The sequence below is a fragment of the Lissotriton vulgaris genome, chromosome 12, assembly GCF_964263255.1.
Source record: "Lissotriton vulgaris chromosome 12, aLisVul1.2, whole genome shotgun sequence".
NCBI lineage: Eukaryota > Metazoa > Chordata > Amphibia > Caudata > Salamandridae > Lissotriton > Lissotriton vulgaris.
The window spans coordinates 570,886,651-570,899,550 of NC_141700.1; the positions used below are offsets into that span (position 1 = coordinate 570,886,651).

Genomic DNA, 12,900 nt, shown 5'->3' on the forward strand with positions numbered 1-12,900 from the left:
GGGATCTACTAAGTCAGCTCTTCCTGCAAAGGTGTATAGCGTTTGAGATCTTTAGTGGGAAAAGAAAAGATCCCAGTAGGACTAATGAATTCATGTAACTGAGGAGTTGATCCCTTGGCCAGGTGGCGTTTACGACAATATAGCTCTATATCCAACACAATTGCAACCTTCCCAATGTCATCGTAAATGCTGCATAGTATACAGGCATATGCTGCGGACGGCTACGGGAGAAAGTCAGGAGAAGATAGAGAAACACTGCTTCAATGGAGTCTCGTTCAATGTTGCTATGTTGAGACTTCTCTGCAGTGATTGCCATTCTGAAGGGACAGGTACTCCAGAATGTTCAAGGACCTCTCTCATGTACTGCACAGAAGTGATTCTTACTCACATAGGTAAATAATTATGGTAGCAACCCTCACCGTAAATCCCATAGTAAAGTAATACATCAAGGCAAAAGTCAGCTCTTAAATATATTAGCGTATCCTTTCCAGATTGAACCGTCTCTTACCCAGCCCTCGTACCTGGGATCTGATGATCATTGTGGGAAAGACCTGCATAAATTCTCAACAACTAGGCGAAGGTTGATCAGTAGGAGACAATACCTAAGCGTGAAGGAAGCACAACAAAAAACATGCAAGCAGCCTGCCTAACTAGCAAGGAAGATAAGGAATTCTTGACAGAGGATGGACAAAAAAAAGAAACGTGTTGGGCAAGTAGGCTTAGTGATGACAAGCTAAGCAGCAGTCCTATGACTTAGCGAAGCACACAAATGACATGCAAAAATTAGCTGTGTTTGGCGCCCTTTTGTCCAGGTGAGCACAACTTGGCCTGCGAGTGAAGATCATAAATGCAGAAACTTTTACCTATTGCACGAAGGTTTGACTGCTAACCTACGCCTACATTGCGATCTTACTGTATTCCACAGGTTACATATACTTTGGTGACGCACTAGAACTTTCTTTCTCTTGATCCCGACAGGCAAATGCTATTGCTTCACCTTGGTCAGCTGGACTCAGAAAGGATTGATTTTCTGTCATGCAAACTAAGCAAATATCCAACAACAGAAGGACTTCTGGCAATACTGATTTTTTCTAAGGGTTTTTACAATTTCTTTCTTCTGGACTGATTTCAGGGTATCAGTCCAGGACCGACCGAGATAACTAAAGACCATGGGGGTGAAATACAAATGTCTTGCCTCATCAACCAAGCAGAACTTCCATCATTTAATTTAAATCATGGTGGGTGGGCAACACTATTCTGTGGTCCTTTACTTCTGAGAATCAAGGGTAAGTTTCTTCTCTCATGATGGAAGCATTTCCAGTCCTTAGAATCAATCTCGCGCTCAAAGTCAAGATTTAGGTAGTGGTGGGAGTTGCCCTACTAGCGTCATCTTGTATGTAGCTGTTGATTTTTGTTGCACAATAGATAGAGAAGATTCCCTTCTTCTGCTTCCAGGCTTTTTCTCAAAATCCAATAGACCTATAACATTTTTGAAAAAGCAATCTGGTTTGTCATTGGTAGGTGATCTAAATCTCTAATCATAATCCCTAAAACTTTGACACACTCTACAATATTACTTTCACAACAGAGTGATGAAAATCCTGTTTTAGGATCAGGATCAGTGCATGTAAAACACTCTAAGCATTCCTTGCAGATGAAAATACAAAATGGATCAGAATGCTCTAGTAACTTTCCTTTTTTACTACCATTTCACCCACCTCAAACCAGTTCAGGCTACACAATTTCGACTTAATTTCAGCTCCTCATGCTGGCACCTTGTCAGGTTGACACAGAGGTTACAAAAGACATTTTATCATCTGAAATTAACTACTTTGAGGGAAGAGCTATGGGGCGAAAGGGCTGGTCACTAACTCTTCCAGTCAGCAGGTCTCTGTCACCTTCTCCCCTCATCTGCTAATACTGTATTGTGGTTTTATTGGGATTTGTGATGGCATTTGGCTTAGGCCATTGAGAATGTAAGGAGTTGTGAAAGAAGAGAGGCCTTCTGTCACTTGTCTGAACACCATCATCTCATAAATCCCAAAATTAAATTAAGTAACTAAAGTCTGAAAACAGACTTTATCTTTTCAGATCAATGTATGGTACAATGTGATTTTCATTACCATCATAACCATAATTCTTGAAATCAAAAAGAAGAATTCAATTATATTCAGCTCTATGAGCCACAGGTTATCCACAAAATCGGCTACAGTCAGTGAGACAGCAACAGGATAACAAAGACTCAATATTTCGGCACCGGCTCTTTGACAGCCTCAGGCCTCAAAGTAAAAAAATAGAGAAACAAATTATGCATCTGAAATTGCCTAGTCCCACTCCAAAAAATCATGGATTTAGGGTGTGCAAAAGGATGTGACCAAAGCCAAAATTCTTGTGTTCAATGAATGTGTCACAATTGGTGCCTGGAGATAATGAACATAACTTAAAAAAGACTAGTTACAGCTACAACCCGTCTCTTTAATAAAAACAAAAATCTTCAGGGCATTAAAAGTGTTGGAAATGGGCTGAAACTCATATTAGGCGCCCCTAGGGAATACCAAGCAGTAGAGTCCAATGCTTGTGAGCAGCTTTAGGTCAAACTTTTCTAGTGGCGATGTACCCGGTAGGAACGGGGGCTTCCACTGAGTCCTACAGCTACCCCAGCAATTTGGAAACTGGGGTAAAGGTTGAGGGGGGTGCCTTCAGTTTTTAAGTAGTAATTAGGGCAACACCTTAGAGGACAAAGCTTGTATGAACCCTTTCAGAAGATTTGGTATCAACGGTCTTTAATAACCACATTAAAAACAGCTCTTAAACCATTCAGGTATACACTGTCTTATAAAATAAACCTATATTGAAGCCTTAGTTAAGCCATCATTAGATGTTTTCTAAACTATAAAAAAGCCAAACACTTCCAGAACTATGATGCAAGAAATCACCATCTTCCATACATTTCATTATGTTTAATATGTAACATCTGGCTTTAGAGATAAGAAATATTCGTTCATTGACTGTCATCTTTGCTTTTCTTCCAAAATCTTACTGGATCCCTCCTTCTACCCCCTCCCTATAGACGAGACTCTTACAAAACCGATTGATTCTGCTGTTTTCTTCCTTGCCCTCAGAATTGAAAAACATAAGGCAACAAACATAGAGTCTATCATTTCACTTCAATAATGATTACCAATTGATTGTCATGGAAGTCATTTATTCAAAAATGTAATCATGTGGTATTTTTATTGAAAAGGGAAATAATTTTAGAAATTCACGAATTACGTTAGTAAATATTACTTTAAGAGTTGACATTTCTTCACCAAAAAAGGAATGAGTAATAATCAATTAATTTTACATTTTGATGTGTGCTCAACATCAAAACATATTTACTTTGAGTATGATTTAAGCCTCAGCAGAAAAAATTCAAGTAAAAAGGTACAAAACACCCCATAGTTAATACAATATAAGCAGTCTTCTTAGTCCAAAAATATTGTATCTGTAGAACCTGGCCCAGTGCTCAATTTGTAAAAAAAACATAAGTGCAAGGACTCTCATCAGGAGGCCACCGCAGCTTCCACCACCACTTGCCACTGTCAGTGCTGCCGATGACAGTACCTACACAAATTCTTAACGCCACACTGCTACAAGTGTTACATTTCAGACAACTCGAGCGCCCAAAGCTAAAAGAATAGCTTAGGTGGCTGCTATTAGTTGTTTTTAATATGTATTAAGTTGATAAACAACTGTTGCTCTGTTCATCTTTTAATTGTGGAAACAGCGCCACCATGTGGCAGCTGTCAGGGGTGCTGGTGTTGCCGTACCGAGCACTGGAAACCACCGGCTCAAATTAAACACTGACTTGACCAGAAAATGTTTCTTCTTCTTAGACAGAATTAGCGGCAAGTAAAGTTCACCATTACAATCCAGCAGCAGATGTGAAGTCTTCACCAATAGAGAAATTATTTTCATTCGTAGACCCATATACTAGTGTCCAACAAATAAAACATGCTTTCAAGTTTATATATCATCCTACCTAACAGGGGCCCTTATGCTATCTTGATTCGAAAGGGTTGAATGGAAGAATGTTGAACTTCAATTCTACTGATAGAACACATTCATTCGTAGGACAATGTCCTAAATTTATTCTTAATGTTCCTAGTAGGTTACAGTATCAAATATCTGGCTGTGATACTTTCGCTGATATTTCAAATCTCTTCAATAATGCTACAGAATAAATAACTTCTCCTACTCAACAATTAACAAATCAGAGATAGTTCTGGAAAATCAAAATACAGTGATAGGCCTTTAACGTGCAGGTTTTTTCTAAATTTATATGAACCATGGAATTTTAAAGACTATATGAGAACTCAATATATAGGCCAAAATGATCAAATCCAAACATCCGGCGGTTTAATATACGAGGGGTTTATAACAGTGAATCACAGCTAGGTGTCAAATCCACTTTCAAATGCACTTTTTTTGTTTGATTTTTATTCAGGATACATTTTATTGAGGTTTTACATGAGTAAAGTACAGATACAGTAAAGACATGCATTGTTGTAATGTAAGTTGGCCAAGGGATTTAGTTCTTTTCTCGTGCTGTAGAAATAACATTTCTTGTTCTAAATGCTCTGCAAACGGAGCCAAACAATAATTATTTATTCTTTAATATGCAATTTGCAATGTTTTACAGGATAATAGAAATGTTGTTTGCTTTTACAAAAATGAATATTTATTGGTGATTGCAGATGTCTATGCCAATTCATTGCTATAAGGATTTAGTTTCAGTAGTTTGCATTTGTTTCAGATTTCTTGATGTTCCTTATCTTTGTAGACCAATGGCCTTGACTAAATATTAATTCAATGTTAGGTCACACTTCAAGACGGGTGAATATACTGTAGTCCCCAGGTACTCTGAACAAATACAAATATTGGCCATTGATAGGGGCAGACCAGCACAAAGAATGTGCAAACCCAAAGCCCAAAACCTCCAAAATAAGAGATTTGTGAGCAGCAGTGAGGATCCTTTTTCATATAGTGCTAAGAATAAAATGAATTTCTCAGAAACAAATTAAACTGTCAAAAGTGTGAGGGGAGTTCAGGACCTACTAAATACAAACAGACTAGTATCAAGGGGATGGTTAAGGGGTTGAAGAACCAGTCTGAACAAAATGGCAATAGTCTTTGAATATATCGTACCCCTGACAGTGCTTAATTTGTAAAAAAGTAAGTGCCAGGGTTCAAAATGTTGCTATCTAATGCCTTGCCGCTGAATACGGAGGATGCGTACTCTTGATTCCAGCTCATGCCTCATTCATCCATCACCAGACACTTATTTCCCCTTTATTTCACTCTTGCAGGTTATCTTTATTATTTGTTTCTCTCGCTCTCAGTTTTGGCATCTTTCTCTTCCTCCTTCCTCCCCCTTTTGTAGTTTTCCTCTCTCTTGCTCCGCCTCAAAGTCTGAGGCGGAAAATTTGGTGCCAGACCCTAAAAGGAGTGCTGGTGGGGGGCAACTGCATCCACCTGCTCCACTTAAGCACTGGTACCCACATTTCTTCCAATGGTATTTTCATGTTTTGTTTCTTGATTTTCTTCTTGTTTTTTATTTGTGTTCAGGGCACCTAAATCATTATAATTACTCAGAAAACCAAGTTAAGAATCAAATGCCTCTATCCTGAAATCAGCTACTGATATGAAGATGATTCATCTTCTCAGCCCAATTCTCTGGTGGATCCCACAAAGGAAATGCACAACAGAACATATGTAGAAAAAATGCTACAGCGGTCATCAGTCCCACTTACTGGATCACTCATGAACAGGTTCGGCCATGTTTAGATTAACTATATCTACTCACTCTTCTCTTACGGCTCATCTTATATGCGATAGAGAACACAAGGGACAATATTCACAATGATGAGACCTTGAAGTTGGATTGATGAGTTTTATTGAGACATGTTGATCATGAACACACGGTTATACTCAGTACCACACATATCTTCATTCTAGACCCTCCCGGAAGAAGGGAGGAGGAAAAGGATGTTTGATGAAGGACTCAGCAGGTCCATACGGGGCTAGACAGGCATCTAGATTTGTGCACAGGATGAGCCATTATTTTATAAATATATAAGTTTTATATTTGGTCCCAAGTCCTTGATAAAGGATTTGGTGTTGGTCTATGCAAGAGATAGGCCACTGTACTTGCTCTCTGCGATAAGTCAATTTCCTTAGGTGTCTCGAATTTGGAGCCAGTGAAGTCCTCTTCTGCTGAAAATTAAAATTCTGATGAACCAAGCACAATAGCACATTCCTGGTGCCTGTAGCTGTTGATGCTTGCCTTGGCAAGGCATGGGAAGCCATGCTAAGATACCGGGTAGCCCTGATGTGGCCAATACAGAAATAGACTGTCTCTGAATTGGACCACAAAGCAGAGAAGATTTGGAGCTAAAGAGGCATCCTTTTATCCAGAGTCCAAATGTGACTGGCTGCTGGGTAGAGACTTTGGAATCTCTGGAACGTGGTTGGTCGCACGGCCTCACCCACTGACCGCATTTGCCGTGTCCTGGGATCCGTTCCTTATGTAGGCACAGATGTGGAAAACACCTGTAGGAAGGAAAAGAAAAGAAACAAGAATGAATGGATGGAGACTTGGTGTAAAGTTGCCCTTACACTGTAGAAAGACTAATGGACTTCTTTAGAGTAGGGCTGTGAGCACCAATTTGCGAAGACTATGGTAAGACTTCCCATTACGGACTTTCGCCAGTTTTCCTCAGTGATATAACCTTCCCCTTGCTTTCGAGGTAATTCTCCTGTAGGAACCTCCTCAACTCCAGAAAACTGTAACAAAGGACTTAACAACTTTTGGCACATAGCCGCGGATTTCCGGTTTCCAGCCATCTTGTTTCTGACCCTCACCTTTAACAATAAGTACCAGGGTTTGCTTCTTTTCTCATGCAAACTGTAGAAATAACATTTCCTAGCTGCATTGCTTGTTCTAAATGCTCTGCAAACGGAGCCCAACAATATGTATTTATTTTTTAATATGCAATTTGCAATATTTTACCAGATAATAGAATTGTTGTTTGCTTTTACAAAAATGCATATTTATTGGTGATTGCAGGTTTATAAGCCAAATCTCCTTGTCCTATTGGGCTAAACTCACCGACAAGCTACACAAATCTGCTCATGTCAACTGGTAGAACAGACACGAAAAGAGCAAAGGTGGAGTTCGAACTGAAAATCCATTGTATTTTTGGAGGGGGTGCCTTCTGCACGTGTGCATCAATTCATTCGTATTGCACATGTCTGGTTCTGCTTGAGGTGACGTATCGCTATATAGATATACTAAGAAGACTCCTGTAGATATGATATTGGACCTTGATGTGTGTCTCAATGTCTAGATAAATTATATTGCTCCACCCAAACACCACCTCTGAAATATCAACTACCACTAAATCGTGAAGGTACGTACATTTAGAGAAGTATGGATTTACAATTTTATTTAATATATATAAATATTTCTATTGCTTAAAAAAAGGGAAACATAAAGAAACATAACAAGCGGCAGGTTTCAAGACATCATACAGTGGTTACTAGAGGTGAAATGCACCCAAGACAATCAGTAGGAAACCTCTGGTAATGAACTTTGTGTACTGCCCTGTTAAGCTTTTCATCCGAATAGTGGGGCCCAGGTTCAGGGACCCTTCACATTAGTCTTCTAAACTCCCACCATGGGGACCAACTTTTCCCCCATTGTTGGGGCATCATCTGCTATGATAGATCGTTTCTTCCACCATCATGCACCAGTACATTTAGTTTTTCCATTCTGCCACCTCCAGGGCCTGACCCGGTCCCCATTTTCTGGCTATGTTCTTTTCGGCCACTCCCAGTAGAAGGAACAACCACAGTTTACACTGTATCTAGGTGGAGGATCATCTACCTAAATATTCAGCACTCAACATTTAGCCGTATCAGGTACTGTGTAGCCCATTACGTTTCTCATAATCTCCCTGAGTGCCATCTAGTATGGTCGTATCAGTGACGTAATGATAATTGAGGGGGCCGCCCTGCAAGGTACGTGGAGGGGCACCCTCCAGGAGTCTGAAGTGTTGGGGGCTGTGGGGCCTGTGTTACACCCCTGGGTCGTAGCCATGGGCAGGTCCACAGCACGCGGAGAAAGGTACCCACTCCCCGCACCCTCTAACACAGATGTTCATGGGACACTTGTCCAAGGAATGAAGGGCCGTACTGGAGTAGATGGGGCTTGCTCTAGCAATCCCAAGGTGCTCTTCTAGTTGGTAGTGTGGTTGAGCAGCATTAGGCTTATCAGAGAGGAGTGTTAGACATCTGCAAATACACACAGTTGTCAATAAATGTTGCACACAACTCAATAAGGAGATCCACACCAATTTCGAAAAATAACACATATTTTGATATATGTTTAGGCACTGGAATCAATACGATCAGTAAGTATGTTTGACAAGAGAACTACTTTATTTTTAAAAAGTCGACAGTGCATTTTTCAGAAGCTGCAATGTTATCCTATGGGAGGAAAAACAAGTACAGCTTTCAGGTAGAGTACAGCGACTTACTAGACCAATTTCTGGGACTTAAGATGAGTATTGGGTAAGGTCCAAGGCACACCAGCAGATCACCTCCAGCGGCCCTAAGGCGGCCGGCTGCAGTGGTGCAATTCAGCATTGGGTGCCCAATGTTAGTCAATGGGGATCGGTCTGCAGGAAAAGAGGCTGCAGGTTTGGACTGGGAGGCCAGTCAGGCTGAACTTACCTGAGGGTTCAATTCTTGCGATGCTAGGAGATGTGGGGACACCGGTGGTCCTCTTCTCCTCGGCTGGGGCAGACTGGTGCAGAGGATCTTAGAGGTGTCAGATTTCTTCGTCCGGAAGCACTCCCAGTTGAGGTGGACTGCAAACAGAGTCTGCAGATAACGTCGGAGAGTTCACATGGGGTGAAACCAAAGTGATCTCTGTCTCTTGAGGGCTTAGGGACCACGCTGACACTGTTGGCCACTTCGACTCTGGCTGGGGGGCTCGGGTGCAGTGGTGCTTGGTGGCGTCGGTTTTGGTGGTTCCGGTGTCCTCCCGATTCCTTTTAGGGTGCCTGCAGGATGCAGGAGAGTAGTTCTGCTGCTCAACGGGAGTCCCAGGGTCTTTGTTGAAGGCTGTCAGTCCTACCAGGCTTTGGGGGGCCAACAGCTTGCAGGACGAGACAAATTTGTGCAATTCGACAGGGAAGAGCAGACAGGCCGGCAGAACTGGTGCCAAGTCAGTTGCTCTTCTTCAGTCATTGCTTTTGCGGCTCTTCAGTGTCCGCCTTCTTCATATATCAGCAGGACCTGTTTTTCTGGTGCCAGGGGCTCCCCTAAATACTGAATATAGGGGAGTTAGAGGAGTGTAGGTTAGTAGCCAATTGGCTACCTATCCCTTGGGTCACTACACCCCCATAATACCATTTCAATCAATCAATCAGGGGTTTGTAAAGTGCGGCTATTCACCCATGAGGGTCTCAAGGCCCTGGAGGGCACTGCAGATCCATCTGAGTGCTGGGTTCATTCGAAGAGCCAGGTCTTGAGGTCCTTCCTGAATTGGGACAGTGATGGGGATGGCCTGAGGTGAAGAGGGCATGATGTTCCAGGTCTTGGTGGCAAAGTAGCAGAAGGATCTTAGTCCAGTTCTGCAGATCCGTGGGACAGTGGCCAGTGACAGTTGGGCAGAGCGGAGCAGTCTTTTGTGTGCATGTAATGAGAGGCAGAGGTTCAAGTATGCTGGTCCAGCGTTGTGTAGGGCCTTGAATGTGTGGGTGAGGAGCTTGAAGGTTATTCTACTGTTGACTGGGAGCCAGTGGAGTTCGCACAGGTTTTGTGTGATGTGGCTGTGGCCGAGGATGTTCAGGACTACTCTGGCTGTGGCATTTTGGATATTCTGGAGCTTCCGGAGGAGCTTCTGGGTAAAGAGGACTTAGGGTGCGTTGCCATAGTCGAGTCTGCTGCTGATGAGGGCGTGGGTGAATGTCTTCCTGGATTCGGTGGGTATCCATCTGAAGGTCTTTCGGAGCTGGCGGAATGTGTTGAAGCATAACAAGGAAACAGTGTTGATCTGGCGGTTCATTGTGAGCGAGGAGTCCAGTATGATGCCAAGGTTTTGTTCATGGTCTGTGGGTGTGGGTGGGTGTTCCCAGTGCAGCAGGTAACCAGGAGTTGTTTCAAGCAGGGGGTGTATCCCAGTATAAGGACTTAAGTGTTGTCTGAGTTGAGCTTCAAGCAGCTGTCTCTCATCCAGGTGGCAACAGCTTTCATATCTTCATGGAAGTTGTTCTTGGCGACTGTGTGTTCATTGGTGAGGGAGAGGATAAGCTGGATGTCGTCAGTGTAGGAGACAGTGTTGAGTCCATGGTTCCTGAAGAGGGCTGCAAATGGGGCCATGTAGATATTGCAGAGGGTGGGGCTCGGGGAGGAGCCCTGGGGCACTCCGCAGCTCTTTTCTGTAGAATCTGAGAGGTACGGTGTTAGTCTAACCCACTGTGTTCAGCCGATGAGGAAGGAGCAGATCCAGTCTTGGGCTTTATCATGGATGCTGGCATCGTGAAGACTTGTGCTTAGGGTACGATGGGAGATGGTGTCGAAGGCCACCGAGAGGTCCAGGAGGAGGAGGCCTACAGTTTTTCCCTGGTCGAGGAGGGAGCGGATGTCATCGGTGATGGCAAGGAGAGAGGTCTTGGTGCTGTGGTTGCTTCGGAAACCAGATTGGGAGATGTCCAGGACATGGTTGGCTTCAATGAAATCGCCAAGCTGTGCGATGATGGCTTTTTTGAGAATTTTGGCTGGGAAGGGGAGCAGGGATATGGGCCTCAAGTTCTTGAGTCCCGTCTGGTCAGCGGAAGGCTTCTTCAGCAGGGGGTTGATATTGGCATGCTTCCAGTCGTCGGGACAGGCGGCAGTCTCGATTAAGCAGTTGATGGTGCGGCATAGCTCGGGTGCGATGGCGGAGGCAGCTCTGTCAAAAATGTGGTGCAGGCAGGGATCTGATGGGCTCCGGAGTGGATGCACTTCATGTTCTTTAGGGTGTCATCCATGGTGAGCAGGGTCCAGTTGAGCAGGATCTGCTGGGGAGCTTTGGCATTGGTTGCGGTGGCAGCGGTGTGGTGGTCTTGGGCATTGAGGCTGTCATAGATCTGCTTGATCTTGTGGTGGAAGAGGGTGCCAAGTTTGTTGCATAGGTTTTGGGAGGTGGAATGTCTATGGTCTCACTGTTGGGCTTGGCAAACTCCTTGATGATGACAAAGAGTTTTTTGCTGTTGTGTATGCTGGCACTGATTCTGTCTTGGAGGGCCGTTTTGTTTGTGGTTTTGATGAGGTGTTGGTGTGCGGTGACAGCTGCTTGGAAGGCAGCATGGACTTCCATGGTTTTGTTGTTCCTCCATCATTTCTTGAGCCTTCTACAGGTGCTTCTTGACTCTTGAAGTGCGGGAGTGAACCAGCTTGCTTTCTTTATGTGTTGTTTGTCAGGGGCTTTCTTGAGGGGAGACAGATTTCGGAGCAGTTGGCGATCCACTGGTGCAGGTTGCATGCTGCAGTGTTAGTATCTGTGGATGTTGGTGGCAGGGTTCTGCTGAGGAAGGTGATGAGATGTTCTTCTGTGACTTTTTTCCAGCTTCTGTGGGGGAAGTGTTGGGCGTGGTGGTGTACGGTGGGTTTTGTGAATGAGAAGTGAATGCAGTGGTGGTCGGTCCGGAGGAATTCGGCTGTGTGGCTGATGGAGATTCTGTCACTGGCGTTGAAGACGGGGTCGAGCGTGTGTCCTACTGTGTGCATAGGCGAGGTAACTAGCTGCTTGAGTCCTTCCTTGGTGAGGTTCTCTAGGAGGATTGAGGTGTTCTGGTCTTTGGGGTTGTCCAAATAGAGTGTAGTTGGTGGATGCGAGGGCCTGGGGTGCGATGAAGTCAATGGTGGCATCGGTGAAGGGAGCCTAGGGGCCCAGTGGTCTGTAGACGAGGGCGCCACAGAGGGTTGTGATCAGGTTTGTCTGGATCTGGAAATGGAGGTGCTCTAAGCAGGTCATTTGGTAATCCAAGTGGGTGGTCAGGCGAAGGGTGTTTTGTGGACAATGGCAATACCTCCCCATGGTCGGATGATTCTGTCCTTGCGGATGATCTTGAAGCTATCGAGTATGATGTTGGTGATGTGGGGAGCTGAACTGGGGTTGGTCCAGGTTTACGTCAAGAAGGCGATGTCAGGCGAGGCGGAGTAGAGGAGGTCCCAGATCTCTGTGGCATGTCTGTGGAGGGAGCGAACGTTGAAGAGGATGCAGCTGAGGCTGTTGGGTGCAGTGAAGGTTGGTCGGGCAGCCGGAGGAGCTGGAGTGCAGAGGTGGGTGAGGGTCCAGCAGCAGTGGTGGTAGGAGAAGGGGTCGTGGGTGTCATTCGGTGTTGAGAGCTGGCAGGCGGTGTTGCGACCGAAGTTGAGTGTGTGGAGGGTGCTGAAGTCGTATCGGTGGTGGGCCCAAGGACCAGGGTCTGTGGCGCTGGGCGTGGTCCAGTGCAGACAGGCTTGCCTTTGGTGCGCCAGCGGCACGGCCGCATAGCGGACGCCTGTAAGTAGTGTTGGTGGGAGGGCTAGGCAGCTGGGAGGTGGGGAGTGGCAAACCCTGCGCTGGTTGGTGGTGGGCCACTGGGTTCCACAGTGGCGTGAAAAGGGTGAAGTGAAGTGAAAGTGGAAAAGAAAGAGAGAAAAAGTGGCAAAAGCAAATGAGCAGAAACAAAGGTGGGAAAAAAGGAGAAGGGAATAAATGGCCAAAAACATTGGGACAGACGGAAGAAACAGGAGCAGAGCAGAGATGCTCTACCACTGGATCAAAAGAGATGAGGTGAGGAGCGAGCCTGCGGGTGGAGGAGG

General features: G+C 44.6%; 1 protein-coding gene across 1 annotated transcript in view; it reads right to left on the reverse strand.

Annotated features, from left to right (window-relative positions):
- Positions 1 to 5,921: 5,921 nt before the first annotated feature.
- LOC147677767 (lens fiber membrane intrinsic protein-like) overlaps positions 5,922 to 12,900 on the reverse strand; it is a 65,831-nt gene continuing 58,852 nt past the window's right edge. The window contains exon 5 of the mRNA XM_086946499.1: positions 5,922 to 6,594. Coding sequence (XP_086802625.1) covers positions 6,527 to 6,594 — 68 coding nt within the window. The 3' untranslated portion in view covers positions 5,922 to 6,526. The remainder of the gene's footprint in view (positions 6,595 to 12,900) is intronic.